The 21430-nt window shown below is 34.2% G+C and overlaps 6 protein-coding genes across 6 annotated transcripts; 3 read left to right on the top strand and 3 right to left on the bottom strand.

Moving 5' to 3' along the window:
* Nucleotides 1-295: 295 nt before the first annotated feature.
* Nucleotides 296-2339, top strand: PHYBLDRAFT_176647 (hypothetical protein). Its single transcript, XM_018437809.1, has 9 exons — nucleotides 296-514; nucleotides 619-765; nucleotides 847-914; nucleotides 1032-1105; nucleotides 1261-1340; nucleotides 1442-1512; nucleotides 1617-1663; nucleotides 1789-1883; nucleotides 1985-2339. Exons 1-9 carry the CDS (start codon nucleotides 434-436, stop codon nucleotides 2249-2251), a joined length of 930 nt encoding a protein of 309 aa, XP_018297332.1. The 5' UTR covers nucleotides 296-433; the 3' UTR covers nucleotides 2252-2339.
* A 538-nt stretch (nucleotides 2340-2877) lies between these two features.
* Nucleotides 2878-4470, bottom strand: PHYBLDRAFT_106709 (hypothetical protein; the record flags this gene model as incomplete). The annotated part of the gene is made up of 5 exons (XM_018427956.1): nucleotides 2878-3275; nucleotides 3428-3466; nucleotides 3625-3658; nucleotides 4104-4160; nucleotides 4423-4470. The coding sequence occupies 5 exons, from the start codon at nucleotides 4468-4470 to the stop codon at nucleotides 2878-2880; spliced, it is 576 nt and encodes a 191-aa protein (XP_018297331.1).
* A 779-nt stretch (nucleotides 4471-5249) lies between these two features.
* Nucleotides 5250-7050, bottom strand: PHYBLDRAFT_106045 (hypothetical protein; the record flags this gene model as incomplete). Its single annotated transcript, XM_018427935.1, has 3 exons — nucleotides 5250-6345; nucleotides 6444-6816; nucleotides 6954-7050. 3 exons carry the CDS (start codon nucleotides 7048-7050, stop codon nucleotides 5250-5252), a joined length of 1566 nt encoding a protein of 521 aa, XP_018297330.1.
* A 2220-nt stretch (nucleotides 7051-9270) lies between these two features.
* PHYBLDRAFT_139323 (hypothetical protein) lies at nucleotides 9271-10848 on the top strand (the record flags this gene model as incomplete). Its single annotated transcript, XM_018430197.1, has 4 exons — nucleotides 9271-9552; nucleotides 9642-9855; nucleotides 9925-10059; nucleotides 10349-10848. 4 exons carry the CDS (start codon nucleotides 9271-9273, stop codon nucleotides 10846-10848), a joined length of 1131 nt encoding a protein of 376 aa, XP_018297329.1.
* A 6328-nt stretch (nucleotides 10849-17176) lies between these two features.
* Nucleotides 17177-19144, top strand: PHYBLDRAFT_129857 (hypothetical protein; the record flags this gene model as incomplete). The annotated part of the gene is made up of 3 exons (XM_018429314.1): nucleotides 17177-17302; nucleotides 17394-17733; nucleotides 17858-19144. 3 exons carry the CDS (start codon nucleotides 17180-17182, stop codon nucleotides 18352-18354), a joined length of 960 nt encoding a protein of 319 aa, XP_018297328.1. The 3' UTR covers nucleotides 18355-19144.
* Nucleotides 19145-19476: 332 nt separating this feature from the next.
* PHYBLDRAFT_154111 (hypothetical protein) lies at nucleotides 19477-21033 on the bottom strand (the record flags this gene model as incomplete). Its single annotated transcript, XM_018433298.1, has 5 exons — nucleotides 19477-20012; nucleotides 20174-20507; nucleotides 20647-20691; nucleotides 20802-20803; nucleotides 20853-21033. The coding sequence occupies 5 exons, from the start codon at nucleotides 21031-21033 to the stop codon at nucleotides 19477-19479; spliced, it is 1098 nt and encodes a 365-aa protein (XP_018297327.1).
* Between the last annotated feature and the right edge of the window lie 397 nt (nucleotides 21034-21430).

Raw genomic sequence — 21430 nt, 5'->3', positions numbered from 1 at the left:
CAATATTGGTTATCGCACCGTCCAAAAGCTTGTTCTCTCTCTCTCTTTAAAATTATGTATATATATACACTATTTTTGGTGACCTATTGTTACTGTTGCTATTATGTATATACTGTATATGAGCCTGTGAATAAGCGTATACATTAAAGAAAGAAATACACCTCTTTTATATGTGTTGGGCATACTGTAGTGAAAACAGTCATGTGATTATTGGGTTACAAACGAAAGAAAGACTCCTACACTGTAAATCTGCGATTTTAGTGCTTGAACGGTTTCTCTCTTTTTTTTTTATTTTATATATTTTTTTATTTTATTTTATATATATATATATATTAAATATCTTTGTGCTTTGTGTGTGCACAACAAGCTCTTTGGCAACAAACTTGTCCTTTATTTACACATCGTGTCCAAATAGATTCAAAGCCGACTGACGATGGATGTTGACGCTTGCATCGAATCCGTCCGGCAATGCAAGTACCTTGCCGAGAACGACATGCGCCTACTTTGTAATAAAGTAATTACACCTTTTTTTTATAAGAAAAATAATAATAATATATCCATTCATCAATATATCGGCTCACATCAGATGCTCTTTCTTTTCTTTTCTTGTTTTTGTAGTTAAAGGAAATACTTGCCGAGGAATCTACTGTTGTCCCAGTGCAGGCACCTGTCACCCTTTGTGGCGACATACACGGTCAGTTCTATGACCTACTGAAGTTGCTTGAAGTAGGCGGTGAATTGCCTGGAGTATCCTATGTCTTTATGGTAATATATATATTTAACAAGCTCTCATATGTCTCTCTTTCTTATATATATATATATTTATTTATTTATTCATTCATTTAGGGTGATTTTGTTGATCGTGGACGTTATTCCCTCGAGACACTTACTCTTCTTCTTTTGCTGAAAGTCAAGTAAGAAAGATATAGCTGCAAATAAAATGAATGAATAATTAGTACTTTCTACATACATATCGTCCTTGGACCTGAAAAAAAACCCCATATTAATAATGTAAAATTGAAATCAAAAAGGTACCCAGACCGCATCACACTTACAAGAGGCAATCACGAAAGTCGGAACGTTACGCGGGTTTATGGATTTTATGGTAAAAAAATAAAATAGAATAAATTAGCATCGATTAAACCAATCAATCAATCAATCAATCGAAATATATCTATCTATCTATCTATCTATATATATATATACTTTTTTTCTGTACCAAAAAAAAAGATACATTTTGAAATTGATTCTTCTTTATAGACGAGTGCCTGGCTAAATACCAAAGCTCAAAAGTGTGGGAGTGGTGCTGCACAGTTTTTGATTATCTCCCATTGGCTGCTGTAAGTCATTAGAATATTATAAGGCTAACGTTAACATTAAAGAATATCTTTACGTATGAAATCCAATTAACTCAATTTTCTTCTCGTTTCCTATCTTTAAGTTAATTGATGGCACCGTGTTTTGTGTACACGGAGGTCTCTCGCCCGAACTGCCGTCAGTAGATTCCATTCGGTAATGCTTCTTTTTTTTTAATACTCAAAAGAGAGAGAGACAGAGATAGAAATCATCTCAATTTATTATATATTAACTAATCTTTACATGCTTACTGTCTACAGAACCCTGTTCAGAATGCAAGAACTCCCACAGTCGGGTGGTCCCTGTGGTAAGTATATATATATATAAAAGGTCGATGGTTTTGTATATTCGATTACCATAAAGCAATCTCTTATGTGGTATTATTTCTTATTCTTATTACTGATTCCTTGTATTTATTTTATTCTATTTTAGATCTTCTTTGGTCTGACCCTGAAGCTCACGTAGATTCTTGGGCGATCAGTCCTCGTGGAGGTGGTTTTCTATTTGGATATGTGCCCACTAATGCAGTAAGTTAAACTATATATATATATATATAAATATGCATGCAACACAATGGAATACAAACATTTTTAACTTATAAATAATATATATAATTTGATATATATAGTTTTGTCATAATAATGGTGTAGAGTTAATTGTACGAAGCCATCAGCTAGTAGACGAGGGGTACAACTATCCCTTTGCAGACAAGAACCTTGTCACACTGTGGTCTGCACCAAACTACTGTTATCGTTGCGGTAACAAGGCTGCCATTCTCAAGATACCTGATAATCGAAAGGCAATATTTGAAAGTGATTATCGGATATTCTTGGAAAATGAGGTCCAAGGAGACGTCTCATCCACGGCTGGCCCGGGCAGCCAGTACTTCCTTTGATTCCTTTTTTTTGCTACCCGAATATCTCTTTTTTCTTCTTCTTCTTTCTTTCTTTATCTATCTTTTCTATCTTTTGGCCTGCCTGTCCAATTTGTCTGCTTTCACGGTTTTTTGTCCTCTCTGCCTGTTTGCTAGTTTGCCTGCCCTTATTTTTTTTATACATGGTATACATACATACATTAATATATATATACACATATATACATATATATAAAGAAGCATATATAATTTCTTTTGGATGAAAGAAAGGTATTTGGCTGTGTTTATGGAGCTTCCCAAAGTAACAAAGACGTAGGGATTTAAAAAAAAGATTTGAATAGAATACAATAATGTAAGCCTATTATAGTCAGGCATTGACTGATATCAAAAAAAAAATAATCAAAAAATAAAGTAAAATAAAATAATAAAAGGAGAAACGTAAAAGTAAGGTAAAGTTTAAAAAAAAGAAGTAAAATAAGGTAAAATAAAGAAAGAATAAGACGACGGAAAAGAAGAATAAGAAGTTGTCAGATATAGCGTTTGTTTTTGTTGTTGTTTGTTGGAGAGGTAGGCGGGGGGGTTTTTTTTTGGTTCTTTTGTCCTTTTTTTCATTTGCGTTTTCATTTCTTTTTGTTTTTTTTTTGTTTTTATAGAATGGAGCACTTCTTTGACTTCTTCTTCACAGGTGGTTCAAGTGCGGCGACAATAGCCTCATCAAACACGTTCTTTAAGCCTTTTTGAGTAAGAGCAGAGCATTCAACATATTTAACTGCTCCTAATTCTCTTGCCAGGCGCTCGCCTGCATCAAATCCAATCGGTCGCTGCTTCTGACGGGCCAACTTCTCCAGAACAGCCGAATCGTCGCGTAAATCGATCTGAGTACCGACAATTAAGCATGGAACACCTGGGCAGTGGTGGTGGACCTCAGGGAACCACTTTTCCTTGACGTTCTCGAACGAAGCTGGCGAAGTGACCGAGAAGCAAACAAGGAAAACGTCGGTTTGTGGGTACGACAAAGGGCGAAGTCTATCATAATCCTCTTGACCTTATATACCAACAACAATCGTTGTTGTTTTTTGTTTTTTGTTTTTGTTTTCATTCTTTCTTGATCAATAACCAACCTTTACCAATACGCTTTCATTTTCTCTTTGTTGTCGAGATCTCTTCCTTATATTTTAATTTTATTTTATTTCTTACCTGCAGTATCGAACAAGCCAAGGGTGTAAGGCTCATCTCCTAAAGAAAGAAAAAGACAAGGAAATATGCATAGATTTAGAATGTAAGAAATAAAATGAAAATGAAAATATGCTGATATCACTGCTATTATTATTCGGCTGATTTTTTTTTGATTTTTTTTTGTCGTTGTTGAGATCAAACTCGTCTGGACTGCCTACCGATCATAACTGTCACAGCATAATTATCAAAGACCTATACATATATAAATAAATATCACGCATTAGAAATATTGCCAGTGAACAAACAAACAAAAGAACAAACAGACAAGTAGAACAATGTGTTTAACCAAAAAGACCCAAAAAAACAAAAATAACAGTTTGCCGAATTTGAAGATATCCCATGGGTTTGTTTGCTGGTGTGTCGAGCACAAATTTGTGTACGACCAAACCATTAACCAACCACCACCACCACCGCACACACACACACACACACATATATATATATATATAATTTTTCTATTCTATTATTTCACATTGATTTGGGTCGAGTCGAGTCGAAGAATCGAGTTGATTTGATTTGATTTGAGTTGGGTTGGGTTGCATTAAGTTGTGTTGTATTGTATTGTTATGTTGGGTTGCGTTGTTACGTTGCGAGGAGTCGGACGAAATTGAAAAAAAAGAGAATATCAAAAACTCACTGTAGGGACGTATTCGGAGGGGAACTTGTTGGTTGTGTATGATATCAAGAGACATGTCTATCAAATAGATAAATAAAAACATAAGTCCTTCTTCCTTTAGTATCGGTAAAATAATAATGTATATATTGTCATTCATTCATTCATTCATTCATTCATTCATTCATTCATTCATTCATTCATTTGCTTTTCTTTTCTTTTCTTTTCTTTTTCTTGGCGTTAGTTGGCTTTGATTTGTTAATAGAAAATACAATAAAAAAAAGAAGAAACATAGAGACAGATGCGCCTAATCGCATACGCATGTACAGACACACACACACACCTTTCCAACTGCACCATCACCAACAACAACACATTTGATGGTCTGCATTCTGTTTCAAAATAATAATAATAATAATAATATATACGAATTCTACGAGGCCAGCAAACACATAAATAAAATAAAATAATAATAAAGGGTTTAAGTATTTCTTGCTTTCATTCTTTACATCAAAAGCAGCTTACCACAATCGTTGATAGCAAAAGAATGCAGATGCTATATAGACAGGATGACGAAGAAAATGATAATAATAATAATAATAATAATAGTAATAAAGAGAGAGAAAGATATATATGGAGAGATGGCACAAAAGAGAGAGAGAGAGCAAGGGAGAAAGGGAGAAAGGGAGAAAGGGAGAAAGAAATATTGAGAGAGGTATCTGATTGATAAAAGGGGAGTTTTTTTGCCGACTTGGATTGTATCTTATGGAAGGAAAGGTCGGTGTTTCAAATGATGCCACAAACACGTTTTTTTTGGATTGCTTGGAGATTTGATTGAATTGAATTGAATTGAATTGAATTTTTTTTTTTTGGCCTTGTTGAAAAGATTTTTTATTTTTATTATATATATATTAATTAATTATATAGATTTAATTCTTTTCTATGTGTATGTAAGAAATTAATACTTCTTGTATAAAAATATAAAGATATTTAGATAAAGAAGAAGAAAAAGAAAGAAAGAAAGAAAAAATTGAAAATTGAAATAAAGTGGGGGGTAGTGAAAGAGTCTAAGAAAATAAAAGAAAAATAAAATAAAAAGAAATATGCATGATTAGCGTGAAAAAGATAGGGCTTGATTGATCAATAGATTAAAGTTAGTTGAGGTTGAGCTCAAGCAATAATTTGCAAAGCCTTCTTTCCCACACGCTTCCACCAAGGGATAGGAAGGCCATCGCTGGCAAATTTCTCGTCTTCACGAATGTCGAATACAGTTTGTTTGATCGTTCCAGTATCAAAGTCCATATCGGCTACTTTTACAAATGACGGTCTGACAATCACTTTGTGTCCCACATAAAGTACGACGGCAAAGGCCAGGCCAATATAGGATGAAACAATATCCTCGGCCTTGATAGGTGCCATGAATGACTTGTAGCCCTGTCCGCAGATAACGATTGTTCCGATAACGATCACAAAGATGTCGCCAAAGGGATAGAATGGAGCCACATAAGGAAGTGCGGACAACAGACGGCCCTGGCTGATATAGCCTTGGCGGAATCGGATGTGAGTGATCGAGATGGTTACCCAGGTGATCAGACCGGCTACCGAGGTCAAGGTAGTCAGCCAGTTGAAAACAACTCCAGAACTGAACAGACTTGTCAAGAAGGCCAGGCAACCAATCGAACAGGTGGCCAAGACCGACCAGAATGGAATACCAAACCGGTTGACACGCATAAAGAATCGAGGAGCGTAGCCATCTTGGGAAAGTGCGAGCAGTGTACGGCTGGAGGAGTAGACACCCGAGTTACCGGCCGAGATCATGGTGATGAGGATAATGGCATTCATCACATCGGCAGCCCAGGACGCACCGGCCTTTTCGAACACGAGAGTAAAAGGACTGACGGAGACACTGCTAGAACCCTTGAGCAAGTTGGGATCAGTGTAAGGGATGACGAGACCGATGACGAGGATAGAGAGGATGTAGAACAGAACGATACGGATAAAAACTTGTTTGACAGCGGCCGGGACAGTCTTGTGGGGGTTCATGGACTCACCAGCAGTGATACCAACGATTTCGACACCGTTAAAGGCAAAAGCTGCTGTGAGGAACACATTGAAAACGCCAAGGAAACCGAATGGGAATGCACCGCCCTCGAGATGGAAGTTGGTGACGCCAATGTGATTTCCGCCGACTGCACCAGTGTCAACACAGATACCGACGATTACAAAGATAATTACTGTAATGATCTTGATGAGAGAAAACCAATATCTATAGAATAGAATTTAAAAGAAGATGATTAGTTAATGAATTAATGAATTAATGAATTAATGAATTAATTAATAGAGAATATTTATCAATTTACTTACTCAATTTCACCGTAACCTTTGACTGAGAATACGTTGATAGACAGAAGAATGACAAGGCAGATGATACTCCAGACAACGGTCGGAACACTGTCTATCCAGTATTCCATAATCATCGCAACACCTGTCAATTCGACAGCTACACCGATAGCCCAGTTAGCCCAGTAGACCCAACCGACGCAGAAGCCGAGGGAGGGGTCAGCAAAACGGGTGGCAAAGTGAGAGAAAGAGCCAGAAACAGGAATATAGGCAGCCATTTCACCAAGACTCATCATTACGCAAAATACGAGAATTCCAACGATGGCATAACCAACCAATGCTCCACCGGGACCGCCCATGGAGATAGATTTACCAGAGGCCATAAACAGACCAGTACCTTTATATATATAAATCAAACAAATCAATCAATCAGTTAATTAATTAATTAGTAAAAGAATAAGAAAAAACGATAAGGTTTGAGATTTGATCTCCTATTTGAGAGCTTATACTTTTATAAGATTTCTATTTCTTTACCAATTGTGCCGCCAAGAGCAATCATTTGAATATGACGGGCCTTCAGATTACGCTGAAGGGTATGGCCGGCAGGAACTGTAGAGGCTGTATCTGACATGGTGTCGATATTTTCGATAGTGGTGATGGCAGATCGGCCATCATCCTGGACTTTTTTGATTTCCATGGTGTGGTGGAGATGGGTGGTTTTAGTGAGGGAAGGGGACAAAAACGTAATTTTCTACTGTTGTGGCCAGAGACCCGGATTCTGTAACTTGTTCCTTTTTCAACAAAAAGAAATAAAAAACTTGGTGTGTTTATGGTTCTTTAAAAACTCAAAAGAATATTAAAGAGGTATAAAGAAATACAAGATTATTTTTGTAAAAAAATAAAAGGAAGAAGGAAGAAAAGAAGAAACATATAAAACTTTTCCGTTTGTTTCATTTATACTGAAAAAAATAAATAAATTACTATAAAGTCCGTTTGGTTTTTACGTATATTTTTCTGGGCTAAACTGAACAAGCCAATGCGCTAAAACAGCCTGTTATATATAAATATAAATATACAAAGAAAAAAAAAAGAGTTTCTTAGCAACGTCAGAGCTTAAAAGGAAATAATATAGAAGAATTACTGCGTCAAGAACAAATCATTATAGCTTATTTTTAAAAGCGCAATGCTTTTGAAATACACGGCAAATACGGCCAGAATTCTAAATCTAATTCCTTAACTCTTATACTTACCAACAAAAACAAACAAAAAACTTAGGCCTGTAATGAAAATGAAAATGAAAATGAAAAGCAAAAAGCAAAAAGCAAAAAAGAAAGTTAGTACGACCATTCTGTCAGTTTACAAAACACAAGCAATTTGCTATATTCCCACACTTTGAACATAAGATCGTCAAAGCACTGAAGCCAAAATAAAAACAAATAATAATAATAATAATAATAATAAAAAAAATTGCAAAGAAAAAAAAAGCAGATTTCGGACTTGACTATATTCCATCTTAAAGATGGTATCAGCTAAACAGCCTGTTATTGGAAGACTGGGTAAGGCACAATTGAGTCCCCGTCTTTATACTTTTGTCCTTTTGTATTTCACATCTCTTCTTCTTGCTTTTTTTTTTTTTTTTTTACTTCAAGACAGGCATGAATCAAATTCATACCATATCTGAAAAATATCATTAGTATTATTATCAAAAATCATATTAAAGATAAAAAAAAATCATTAAGAGAACAAAATAAAATAAAAACGATATGACGTGATTTATATAAAGCTGTAATATTCATAATTTCATTTTTGTATTAGTAACCAAGGAAACAAAATAAAAAATTAATTAATTGACTGTCCTGCAAAATAATACCAACCAAAATAATACCAACAGGTGAAATAGAACCAATATCCATAAATAGATAAATGTTCAAGTTTCTTCTGTCCTTTTTTTTGTACTTTTTTTTTTGTTTTTGAAACAACAGGTTCACATATCAATAAAATATAAAATTTGTACCTTGGTTCACCCAATCGATAAATCCCATTGTCTCAATAGACGGTCATTTAACAAGCGCAAAAAAAAGGTGTGATTGACACACATCAGTGTCTTCCCTATTGACAGATTTGACCAATCGTACGGTACCTTTTTTTGTTGGATAGCATTTCTACAACACATGTATAAGTAGATACCAACAGCCAAGTCCAGTAATTACAACAACCCAAAAAAAGAAAGGAAAGCACAAAAATTAACCTTGTTTGATTCACATCAATCAATCCACAATTAACCTTACTTTGAGAAAATACTACTGCAACACGAAAGATCAACCATTGCCTTTAGCACACTAGACTACCTTGAATTTAAGTAATTGTACAAATATAGATACCTACAGAGATAATGAATAAGATGGTTTCATTATTTTTTTTCTATAGCTACAGATAATTAAATTATGAGAGCAAGTCGTGTAAATGATTGTCTAAAGTATATATAAATACATATCAAGATGTGAGAATCTTTCTAAAAGCTTTTATAATATTTTACTTCTCTTCAGAGCTTTAAAAGATGACCAAGTCGAACAAGTTCTTTTGGTACAAGCTATTATTGGCCACTCGTTTAACTCCCGAGATTCTGTCGAGATCAGGAAACCACACACCCCCCTTAACGTACAAAACCATAAGAAACTGTTAACAACTTCATCTCAAATCATTGTTATATTCAACTCTCTTTCTACCTTTATCCTCATCATTTCTCCCCCCTTTCTCTCTTTCGCTTTCTCTATTTCGATCCAGATATCCGTTTATACTCCCTCCACATATATACATACGTCGATACTCTTGGCTTATCATTTAAATACAAATGAATGTCAACGCATCAGATACTATGGGCTCTACACCTCTTGACACCACCAGCAGTCTCCAAGAAGATGGGCGGATATTCATACCATTCGATGTCACATTCTCTATCGTGTTTGTTAGCATCGGCATGTCTTGTTTTGTCTGGCAGACTATCGAATCCGGTTGGATATTCCACAAGTCTCATAAACCACTGCATGGAATTGTATTTGCCCAGGCATTTTTGGGCGTCGTGGTTACCTTTGTTACCCTGCTTACATCCTTTGTAGAAATAAGTTGCACATTCGTAAGATATCAAATTTTATATTTCACGGCCCAAATAACAATAACAATAGCAATAGTAACAAGCATCTTATCTTTTCTTTTGTTATTTAGAGACTACTATTTTCTGTCGTTGGTGTGAATCTAGGAGACTTCTGCCTTCAATATGTGTTATTGTGCAAGGCGTACATCGGAAATCAGCGATCAAAGATCGTACTCTTTTTCGGAGCACTTCCTTTACTCGGTATTCTTATTGTCATCATACTCAACTTTACTCTCAGTCGATCAGAATCTTACTATGACAATGGTGTATGCATAACAAATTATCGTAAGCATCGTTTTAATTCACAGAACATTATATCTATCATCTTTTTTTTATAGTAACCACGCTATGTAGCATTGTATGGTGTCATCATTAAAACAGCCGTAGACAGTATTTCAAATACAATGTTGTCTTATTGGTTTATTCTGGTAATATACCGTCAGTACAAGCTATTTGGAACCAGTGTCCAAAAGACATTAATTGCAGAAGGTCTTCTTTATTGGTATTTTTTTTTTAAAAAAAAAGAGAATAATGTATCTAATTATTATCAAATGTGCACCCAATTTTTTTTTCAAAAAAAAAAAAGTTTTGCTGCTTGCGCAACAAACATAGTTACAGGTTTATTATTATCTCTACGAGTAATGGGCGGTAGTTCACCAATAATCTATACTATTGACTGTAAAGTACATTTACCCAATTGAATTACCTTTCCTAATATCAATATCACTACAACTACAATTGTTATTATTATTATTATTATGACCACTAATTCTCTAAGCAGGGTATCTATCATCTTATCTTATTATCAAGCAGTTAAAATACGTAAAAGAAAGCCCAGATGCCGATAATAGAGCAAGCGACGAAGAAAACCAAAGTATCCGTAGCCGACTGAGACACGACTTTATGGAACCTGAACGAGATACCCTATCTCTACACCTACCCTTTGACTCCACCGTCAATTACAGTTTTACAAGCCGCCCATCTTACGTTATCCAAAAACACAGTGGATTTACCGAAAAATCAGTCATTAATACTACCACCAATACCAATACCAATACCACCACAATTGGGCATGACATCTGCCCACCCAGTCCTTTTAGTGTACAGTCACCTTTGGGTGATACTATTTCGGAAATGTTATTTTGCAGTCCTCGGACAAGTTCAAGGCGCCCTTTAGGCAGTGAGGGTACCTTTGGGTGGAGCCAAACAACTTTGCCTGACGAAGAAAACAAAGATTCTCCCACCAGCTCTCCAAAAAATCAACACCGATTCGCATGATACTATGCAGTGTAAAGGTCTTCTTACTTTCTCTATCTATTTATCTACCTTTATCTCTATCTTTATTTCTATTTTACTTATACTGGATCTCGACCTTTTATATACATACTCGTTTTTTCCTTTAAAAAAATTGCTCACCGAGCTACTCTATATGTATGTACAAGATTAAACTACAAATACAATTACCCAACCATAATGTATATATATAAATATATATATTACATGTAAGCAGAGAACCTTTTTTTTGATATATAAAAGTTTGAAATATTTATATTCAACAAGGTCACTTTGCTTATTCTCTTTTTATAAACAAGAAAATAAAAACATTTGAAAATGACAAGGGGGATGTTTGGGCCTAAAGTACCAACCATGGCTATAAAGTTGGTTAGTTAATTGGTCATTAGACTTAAATACCCTTGAGTGTGTATCAAGAGAAAGAGTTTGCCATCAAAATATTAACAGCAATACAATAATAAAGAAAGAACAAATGACCACCCCAATCAAAGAAATATTAACTCAACATTCCATTTGGGCATCTAAGATGTGCACAGATGAAGTTGAATATTGGGGTGTATCTCTTTCAATAGAATTTATCATTACTTGGATTACCCGCCAACCTACTCGTACATAATTGCTTATTATTATTATTATTTACAGTTTTTGGTATACACATATGCATGAGAAAGTTTTCTTCTTCTTCTGGATTATCAAAGTTAAAGTGACATATGATTAAGCCTTATCGTTTTATACTCTGGAAAAAAGTAATAATGCCCAGCATTTGAAAAGAAAAAATTAATATTTCGGTTTATGGTTTATGGTTTTTTTTTAATTTTAAAAGTATGAAATCCAGTGTTTCTCAAATCAGATTTGTCCTTCTTGCTGGCATTGAGCTTTGCAGGTTCCTTTCTCCATTTCATACTTATTCTTTTATTCGTTGTGATAACGATATTGACGTTGTTTTGAGGTATAGATGGTTTCGATATTGTTATTCTTTGCGACCCAAAAGTCACAGGAGACACCGTCAAGATAGAGCTTATTAGTATTGGTGAATAAATCATTTGGTGTATAAGAAAAAGATCAAAATAATTAATAGTAATCCACATATACTATTTCCCTGACTTGGAAGCCCAAAATAATTTGATCATCAAGTTATACAAAAAATATAGAAGATGAAGAATAAATAAATAAATAAAAAAATTTGTATTTTGTAAGTCATATGTGTATTTGTTGTAATTACTCTATGTGTGCATGTGTAATCTTACAACCCTTTTTTTCTTTATATTGTTTCTTTCTCTTTGTAACAACTGACATTTTATTGTCTAGATTTCTCACCTTCGTGACCAAGCTCAACAAGGGTAGGTTACGAACAATTTAGATATACATATTTTAAAATTGGTAAGATTCCTCAAATTAAATTCATTTCGGTTTCTTTATTCAGAAATGTAATTCATGACCCAAATACTCTATCATTTATGGTAAAGTTACACTATGAGCTATCAGTTGTTAGAAAGTAAATGATATTGGTCATGTTATTATTCTTAAAAAATAAAAATAAAATTAAAATTAAAATTAAAATAAAAAAGCACTATTTCGACATACGCTAATAAATGACAGCACGGAAAAATTTATACCAACTAGAAAAAAAAAAGGGGGGGGGGAGGGGCTGGCACAAAAATTATATCTATAAATCCTTTTATATACATGTAACTTTATGCTTCATTGAATTCGAAAAAGAAGCTGCTTTGTTCTGGAGCAAGAGGTTGACAAAAAAAAACCATATTTCTACAACTTTAAAAGTAATTTAAAAAAAACCGGAGATTGATAATTAATATGAAAAAGGAGTTTACTCGAGCTTTTATCCAACATATTTACGCTATATACAATCGCCGACTACAGTAGAAATTTGAGTTTGAATTAAATAAAGGTCTTCTATTTCCCTAGGTTCAATATTGATGTATCTACAAGTGAAATTGCATATGTATATGTAATGCACATAGTTAGTTAAAAGAAATAAAAAAAAGACCTGTAATTATCACAGTACAATTAACAATAGTATCCTCATAGTCAGTCATTAAAGACATTTTTTATCGATTTGTATAATCGAATCAAATATGCGAGTTTCCAAAGCATCGCCAAAAGTACGAAGAGGGGTTTAGGGTGGCCAAGAGATGAAGAATAGGAAAAAGAAAAAAGGTATTAGAAGTGATTTTCAGAAAGGAGGGGTCTAGGGAGAGAGAAGACGGGTAGGCTAGGCTATTCATTATGTAAGATTCTTAAACAAAACCCTGGACATTAGTATGGACAAGTGCGTCGATTTCTTTTTTAAAAGAAAGCTCAAACTGATATCTGCATTATTCCATTTCGTTGTTCATCAATGTTACTACAAATCCACCGAATTAAGCTTGAAAAAAAAAGCATAAATTGATTCTTCTTAGAACCCAGCCAAAAATCTCAAAAGAAAAAGAAAAAAAAAAAAAGGTTCAATTTGAGAGTAGAACAGGTATAAAAATATACATATACATATTAATTGATCTTTTCAGGAACATTTTAGACTAAAAATATAAAGAATCTTTATCAGGAACAAATCAAATTCACCGTTATTTTTTTTTTGGCTGTTTCACTAGCATTGTAATGAAAAATTTAAAAAATTAAAAAAAAGTAGATTATTATAGCGACCTTTATGCATTTTGAAAAAACCAAAAAAATTACTTTATAAGGATATTGAAGGCTTTTTCAAATTGTAACTTTAAATTAAGTGTAATAAAACAAAAAAAATTTGAAAAAAGAGGTCTTATTTTTCAAATTTTGCTCGGTAAGAAGTGTGTTTTTTTCAAATTTGCAACCAATTATATTCTTTTAATTTTTGTACTAAACTCCCATTAAAAAATACTAGTAGAAAGAAATGAAATTATTTAATGTTATTAGGGACCTTGGTGAGACGATAAGAGACATTTAGGCGCCGAGTTACCAAATATGGATTTCTATCAAACATTCACTGGATGAAATGGCAGGTATTAAACTACCGACCTGGCAAAAATCGTTAAAAAGTGCCACCTGGCAACATTCTTCTGAGCCAATAGAGCTTCAGTATATAGCAATCAGTTTCACCTATTTAAGCAAATCAGATGTGTAGAATAATGAGGTTCAGGTCTTATTTTAACCAATAACGTTGGTAGATAGCTTTTTATTGTTATAATGGTTTTAATGTATATCTAGGGATCAGTATCCTTATTAGGAAGTTACAAACACTCAAATTTATTAAAAAAAACTCATTTTTATTTATTTTTCACGTTGAAAATATCGGAGCTAACGAGGTACAATATGCATACAAGTACTTCTACAACTTGTAGCAGTATTTCTAACTAATTAAAAGGCACTTTGTATAAAGCAAGCCGAAAAACTATAACAATAACTGAAAGGCTTTTAACCTATACATAAATAAAAAGAAGAAAGAAAGAAAAAATTAGTATTTGCATTCTGAAAGAATTTATTTTAAATAGCATACAATTGGTATTGAATGAGCATAAAATAATACAAACCTTTATATTTGATGGTTTCTACACTTTACTCATACTTTCATTTTGGGCATTTATACCTTTAATAGTTTAGAAGATTCGAGCCTAATTATGATCAAAATGAAGTTTGATTAGTAATTTACCATTAAAATCTATTAACATTGATATATTTACCCTAATATTCATATATACATAGCAGCATTATTCTATAACAATATTATTTAGTATAAGAATTACTAAATGTACCATTGATTTTATGATCTTGATTAAAGAAAAGGAAAAAATGTTAGTGTAGTTAAAAAGCACTTGTTGTTTACTTTTGAAAAGAGAAAAATCTAAGCCTCAGTACAATAACTGAATATCAGTATAAAAACATAATAAATTCTGCAAAGTCGTTTTTTACTACTTGGATTGCATTGATTTCATTTATGAATGTTTATACGTCACAGCATGCCTTATAAAGGTGCTTTATTTTCTAAAAAAAAGGGCAGCGTGATATTCAATTATCAATGGTTTTACCGGACCAATAATAAAGATTATGAGTTCTTGACTTCTTAATATAGCTTTAAGAGTCTTCTGTGTTAAACTTTTATTTCAATATCAGTATTCATATGCCTAATTAAGCTGCAAACAACCTAAACATGGTAAAGTTTGTAGGAGATTAAAAAAGTTGCCAGGTTTGCCAGGTTTTTTAAGAAAACCTGGCATTTTTGTTCTTACAGTGATTTTCTGTCGGAATATCATGTCTCAAACATAGTATATATTTGGTAATAATTGCCTGTCGGAAAAGGAGTAGTACTAAGCTCACGAACGCTGCTTCATATAATTAAGCTAATGAAAGATTCGTTAACTTTTATTAAATAATAGTCATCTTTTTCTTGATATTATGTTAGAAAAAAAAATTAATATTAACTTTATTAAAATAATGAAAAAAAAAATAAGTAGAGAAAAGTATACTGAAGGGATGCTTATATTCTTACATGCATACGTTAAAATTACAACTATTAATATTTTTAAGCTTAATTTTTTCGTGAGTTTGGCAACAAAGAAATAATACAACATGATTGGTCTATTATGTTTTACAATGTTTGAAAAATTTCTTTCAAGTTTGACAAACTTTTGAGAAAATTTATCAAACATTCGCATTTTTCACGCCCAGATCTCCTTATACGAATGATTTAAACTTCTCCAAATGTTTTACAAGGTTTCACCAAGGTCTCTATTACCGCTTGTAATTTTAGTTATATTACATGTCCGATTATATATATAAGCAGATTTGAAAATTTGATCAATTTAATCTGGTGTGACAAAGACAATGTAGTACCCGACATTTGAAAAAATATTTGAAAATTCCGAATGCATAAAGGTCGCTTATCAGATTGAGAAAAATAAAATAAAAAGCATGCTGCGTACAAGTATAACATTCGGAGTGATTTGTGTAAGCTAAAAAAAAAAAAAAACACACACACAGATGTATATTAAACAGTAAAGATGAACATGTCTATTGTCACTAAAAAACAAAACAATGTTATTTAATCGGGAAAATTATTTATACGCCAAAGACAGAAAATAATAATAAGAGCGTCGCTTCTATTTTGTTCATATTCACTGATGATCGAGAATTTGGCTGAGAATCTGATAAAAAGCAAAATTGTTCTTTTCAACATTGTGTATCCATGTCCCGTGCTGCCGAATTCTTTAGATGTAGAAATTTAGCCGCAATCTTATCACATATACATATATACTATACTATATACGAAGTAAAATTAAATTAAAATTAAATGAAGATATCTTGGAAGAAATATGCCCTGTAAAGATTAGGTATATACTTGATTGTATGCCTTGTACAAGCAAAAATACAGAAAATAAGATAGCGGCTTAATAGCGTATATATATAAAGACGCCTTGAGGGGGGTTCAAGAGACAAAGCAAGATAAAGAAATAAAGAAGTAACAGATTATAAGATTTGTTTGCAAAGAGAGCCTTAAATAGAGACCTTGGTGAAACCTTGTAAAACATTTAGAGGAGTTTAAATCATTCGTATAAAGAAATCTGGGCGTGAAAAACGCGAATGTTTGATAAATTTTTCAAACATTGTAAAACATAATAGACCAATCATGTTGTATTATTTCTTTGTTGCCAAACTCACGAAAAAATTAAGCTTAAAAATATTAATAGTTGTAATTTTAACGTATGCATGTAAGAATATAAGCATCCCTTCAGTATACTTTTCTCTACTTATTTTTTTTCATTATTTTAACAAAGTTAATATTAATTTTTTTTTCTAACATAATATCAAGAAAAAGATGACTATTATTTAATAAAAGTTAACGAATCTTTCATTAGCTTAATTATATGAAGCAGCGTTCGTGAGCTTAGTACTACTCCTTTTCCGACAGGCAATTATTACCAAATATATACTATGTTTGAGACATGATATTCCGACAGAAAATGTTTGATAGAAATCCATATTTGGTAACTCGGCGCCTAAATGTCTCTTATCGTCTCACCAAGGTCCCTAATATAATATTTGATATATTATCATTTTGATATCCCGACCCCAACCACAGTAAGCCACCCAGAGCCATTGATTTGTTTTTATCTGGCTGGCTTGAAAAGAGGGGAAAAAAATGGGTTATTGGCAAAGAAACATGGCTGGCAGGGTCTATGTTTATTGGGTTCTCATGATTTGAGCGCTGTTCCTATCATTTTTTTTTATTATTTTTATTTTTATTTTTTATTTTTTATTTTTAAAATCCCATCTGTTCCATATCTTTAGTTCTTCTTTCTCTTTTCTTTCTCCCTGTTTGCTCACTATGGACGACGAGTACGACTACGAATCATTAGGCAGTAACACAACCATGGCACATAACGCTCTTGCAGGTGCTCTTGCTGGTATAGCCGAGCATTGTGCTATGTATCCTGTCGACAGCATCAAGGTAGTCTCGCCACGAAAACGCGAGACCGATATGATATTCTGATGATATTTTTCCCCCACCCTTTTCTATTATGTTCTACCCCCCCTGTTAGACCAGAATGCAGGTCATCCAAAGTTCCAAGCCAGTCGCTCTCGTCAGTCCACTCTCAGCAACAGCAACAGCAACAGCAACAGCAACAATAACAGCAACCACAATATCCAATCCACTACAGATCCCAGCCAGCACAATAAGATCCACCCACAGCAATCTGTGGCGAGGTGTCACTTCAGTCGTGATGGGTGCTGGGCCTGCACACGCCTTACATTTTGGTACCTACGAGTTTTGTAAAGATTTTCTCGGTGCCAATAAAGACGGTCACCAACCTCTCGCCTCTGCTGCTGCTGGTGCATGTGCTACACTTGCTCACGACGCACTCATGAATCCATTTGATGGTACATAATCAACAATTATAGTAATCAGAACACGGTGTATATACACACGTGTGTGTATAGGTGTATTAATGTTCCTGTCTTATGTCTTTATCTATATTAACCACCATGTCGATTGTCCTTGTAGTAATTAAACAGAGAATGCAACTCAAGGATTCTGTGTACCGAACGGTTAGAGAATGTGCTCGTCAAGTGTACACTAAAGAGGGCGCAATTGCCTTTTACGTCTCACTCCCGACCACGTTGACCATGTCGATTCCTTTCCAATCCATCCAATTCGCGACCTACGAGTATTTCCGAAAGACGCTCAACCCAAGTGGTGAATACGATCCAAAGACACATGTCATCGCAGGCGGTTTGGCAGGTGCCTTTGCATCTTCGATAACTACACCTCTTGACGTCATAAAGACCCTTCTTCAGACCCGTGGAAGCCATCACGACCCATACATTCGCAACACAAAGGGCCTTGTGGAAGCTGCATTGATTATCAAGGAACGCTTTGGGTTAAAAGGATTCTTTAGAGGTTTCAGACCACGAGTATTGACACACATGCCCAGCGCTGCCATCAGCTGGAGTGTATACGAGTATTTCAAGTGGATTCTCAACGCACGTTTGTCGAACTAGTAGAAGCCTTTATATATATATATATATAAAGAAAAACAACAGCAAAACAAGCGAGCGAACAGAAGAAAGATATATATATATACAACAATACTCTATTGGCTTGGCTAATTTTATTCATGTCACCGGCAATGTTCTTCTTCACTACAAGTCTCAACCGGAATCTCTCTTCTGTATCATGTCCTTGACCGTCAAATCTTCACAAATATTTTTTTCTTCTTCTCTACCTTGTACCCTTAACATTTCCTCCCCCCTCTCTCTCTCACACACACACACACACATCTTACCAATCTTTCCTATCCTATCCCCTCACGTTTTTGTCCCCCAATTGTAAAGTATGTTCTGCTGGTGCTGCTTTGTATATAATCCATATAAAATTGATTTTAGAGTGTACGCCAAAGAAAAGAAGAATATATAATAGGGGGTTTCATTATCTGTTTTAGATTTTATTTTATTTTTTCTGAGCTTTAAGCTCTAACCAATAATAATGAATATAAAAATATATTACTGAACCCCCCTCATGTTAGCTAATTTAATGTATAAAGTCTTTTAAAAAATCACTTTTTTTTGTTTATTATTCTAGATGTATTTACTGTTTACATAAAGCTACTGATGGGCTAAAATTTATGAAAAGTCTTTGAATAAGCATATTTAAGACATATTAAATAATATAATGTACTACTTCTATCAAAATAGACAGAAAATATGAGTAAAGTAATGCTTTTTGTTATTTGTAATATTTGAATAAAAATGCAAAGTCAAAAATAAAATAAAATCTTAAAATTATCAAGCCAAGTTTTGAGATTTTATTTTTTGAGAGATTTTTACCAGCCAATAATTAGTGTTTTTCAATCCCAGAAAGATAAAATAAAATCTAAAACAGATAATAATGAAACCCCCTAATATATAATATATATAATTTATATGTATGAAATATACATAATTGTTTTAGTCTATGATTTTACAGCCTTTGTTTCTGGGTGAGTTTGCATCCACTACAGAAGAAGAGCCAAAACAATAATAAAATAGATTGGTCAGAAAACAAAGAAACCTTAAATCTTATAGGAATAAAATAACAATAATTCCATTTCCAATGCACCGATATCTATCTATCTATCTATCTATTTATCTATCTATTTTATTTTTAAAATATACCTTGTACACACTCGAAAAGTCTAACGAGTCAAAATCTTTTGTGACCGACAGCTGGTTGTAGATCTGTGCTGCCACAGTTCCAAGCACCGGATCGGCAGATGCGTCTTTGGCAGCTTTCATGGCAATCCGAAGATCCTTGGCCATCAGCTTGTTGCTGAACCCACCCTTGTAGTCCTTGCCGGACGGTGCGGTAGGAATGACACCAGGATGTGGGTTGTATGTATCTGAACTCCAGCACCGACCAGTAGAAGTGTTCAGGATCGAAGCCAAAAGGTGAGCGTCCATACCAAGACGGGTGCCGAGCAGCATGGCCTCGGAGACACCGATCATCGAAATGCCGAGAAGCATGTTGTTGCAAAGCTTAGCTACCTGCCCGGACCCATTGCAGCCACAGTACACAACGTTGTGGCCCATATGACAAAGAACCGGCTTTACTTTTTCAAAGCTTTCCAGGGACGGGGCACCAACCATAAAAGTCAGTGTGCCTGCATTAGCGCCCAGAGTACCTATTTGTTTTATATTTTATATTTTTATATGGTCATTATAGTCATCATAAATGTTAGTAAAAATAAACAAGCACCGTATTCTCATACACAAAAAGTAGGGGAACGAGACACGGATTTATGCATATATAATAATAATAATAAATAAATAAATAAACACCTACCACCACTAACAGGAGCATCAAAAGCAGTAGCATTCTTGCTCATAATATCTGCGGCAACCCGGCGAGAAACATCCGCATCAATTGTACTAGAGTCAACCAGAATACTGTCTTTGTCAACCGCATCCCTCATTGCCTTGTACACACTCTCGACATGACTAGACTCTGGGAGCATAGTGATGACAGTCGCAGCCTGTTCTGCAATATCTCCTGGACTAGAGGCTGCTCGGGCGTTGGGATGAGTCTCGATAAATTTCTGGACCGCGTCTTGGTTCACATCATAGACCAACAATGGATCGATTGATTTTGTAGCCAGATTGTTGGCCATACCATAACCCTACAAATAAAGGCAAGAAAAAGATCGAAGAGTGAGTGATTGATCCTGTTGAATAGAAATGGGAAGAGAAGTGGAGTGTATTCGAAAATAACAACAACAAAAAATAGCCTTTATATATATATATATATATATACATTACCATTTGACCAAGACCGATGAATCCAACTGTCTTGCTTCGGTTTGCCTATATGCATATAGGTATATATATACAGACACGGTTAAAGTCAATTTTACTATCAAACTTTTCCTTCTTCATACATATATTCTTTATGAAAATATTCCTATAAAACGTACATCTAAAAGATAGTGTCAGTATACATATATATACATGCATGTTTCTCTTACTTGGTAGTGCGGTGGAAAAAAGACGATGGCTAGTGCAAGCAGGTGTACATTTATGGGTACAGCAGCCAGACCTGCACTGGTGGTTAGAGCAGTGAGACTTGCACTGACCACCAACAGCGCGAGAAACGCACAACTGAGAAGGTCTGACGGAGAGTGTTCTGAAGAGTACAGAAAGAGACATGAGAAAGACAAAGACAAAGAAGAAGAAAAAGAAGAAAAAAGAGTGACAAAGGAGAAACTTTGTATTGTCTCAACAGGTTCCCTTATATCGAGGAACACCAAGATGGTTTTATTTTTCCCACGGTTACCTTGTTGTTGCACTGTGGGGGAAATTTGCAAAAAACTCGTAATCCCACAGTACAAAACTTTGCTTTAAACTTTCAATGCGGCTAACATTAGCCAATGATCTGTACAGTTTACATGTATAAATTTTAAATATATATATATATATACATTTAAAGAAAAACAAAAGAGTGGTTTTCATGGGAATTAACTAAATTTGAAGATCTCAAGTACTTTGAATTATTATCGCCTATGGTGGGAAACGGTAGCAATTAGATCCATACTGCTTTGATAGT

Source organism: Phycomyces blakesleeanus (assembly GCF_001638985.1).
Source record: "Phycomyces blakesleeanus NRRL 1555(-) unplaced genomic scaffold PHYBLscaffold_2, whole genome shotgun sequence".
NCBI lineage: Eukaryota > Fungi > Mucoromycota > Mucoromycetes > Mucorales > Phycomycetaceae > Phycomyces > Phycomyces blakesleeanus.
Note: the sequence above shows the minus strand (reverse complement) of the source record. Positions and strands in the feature narration are given on the sequence as shown.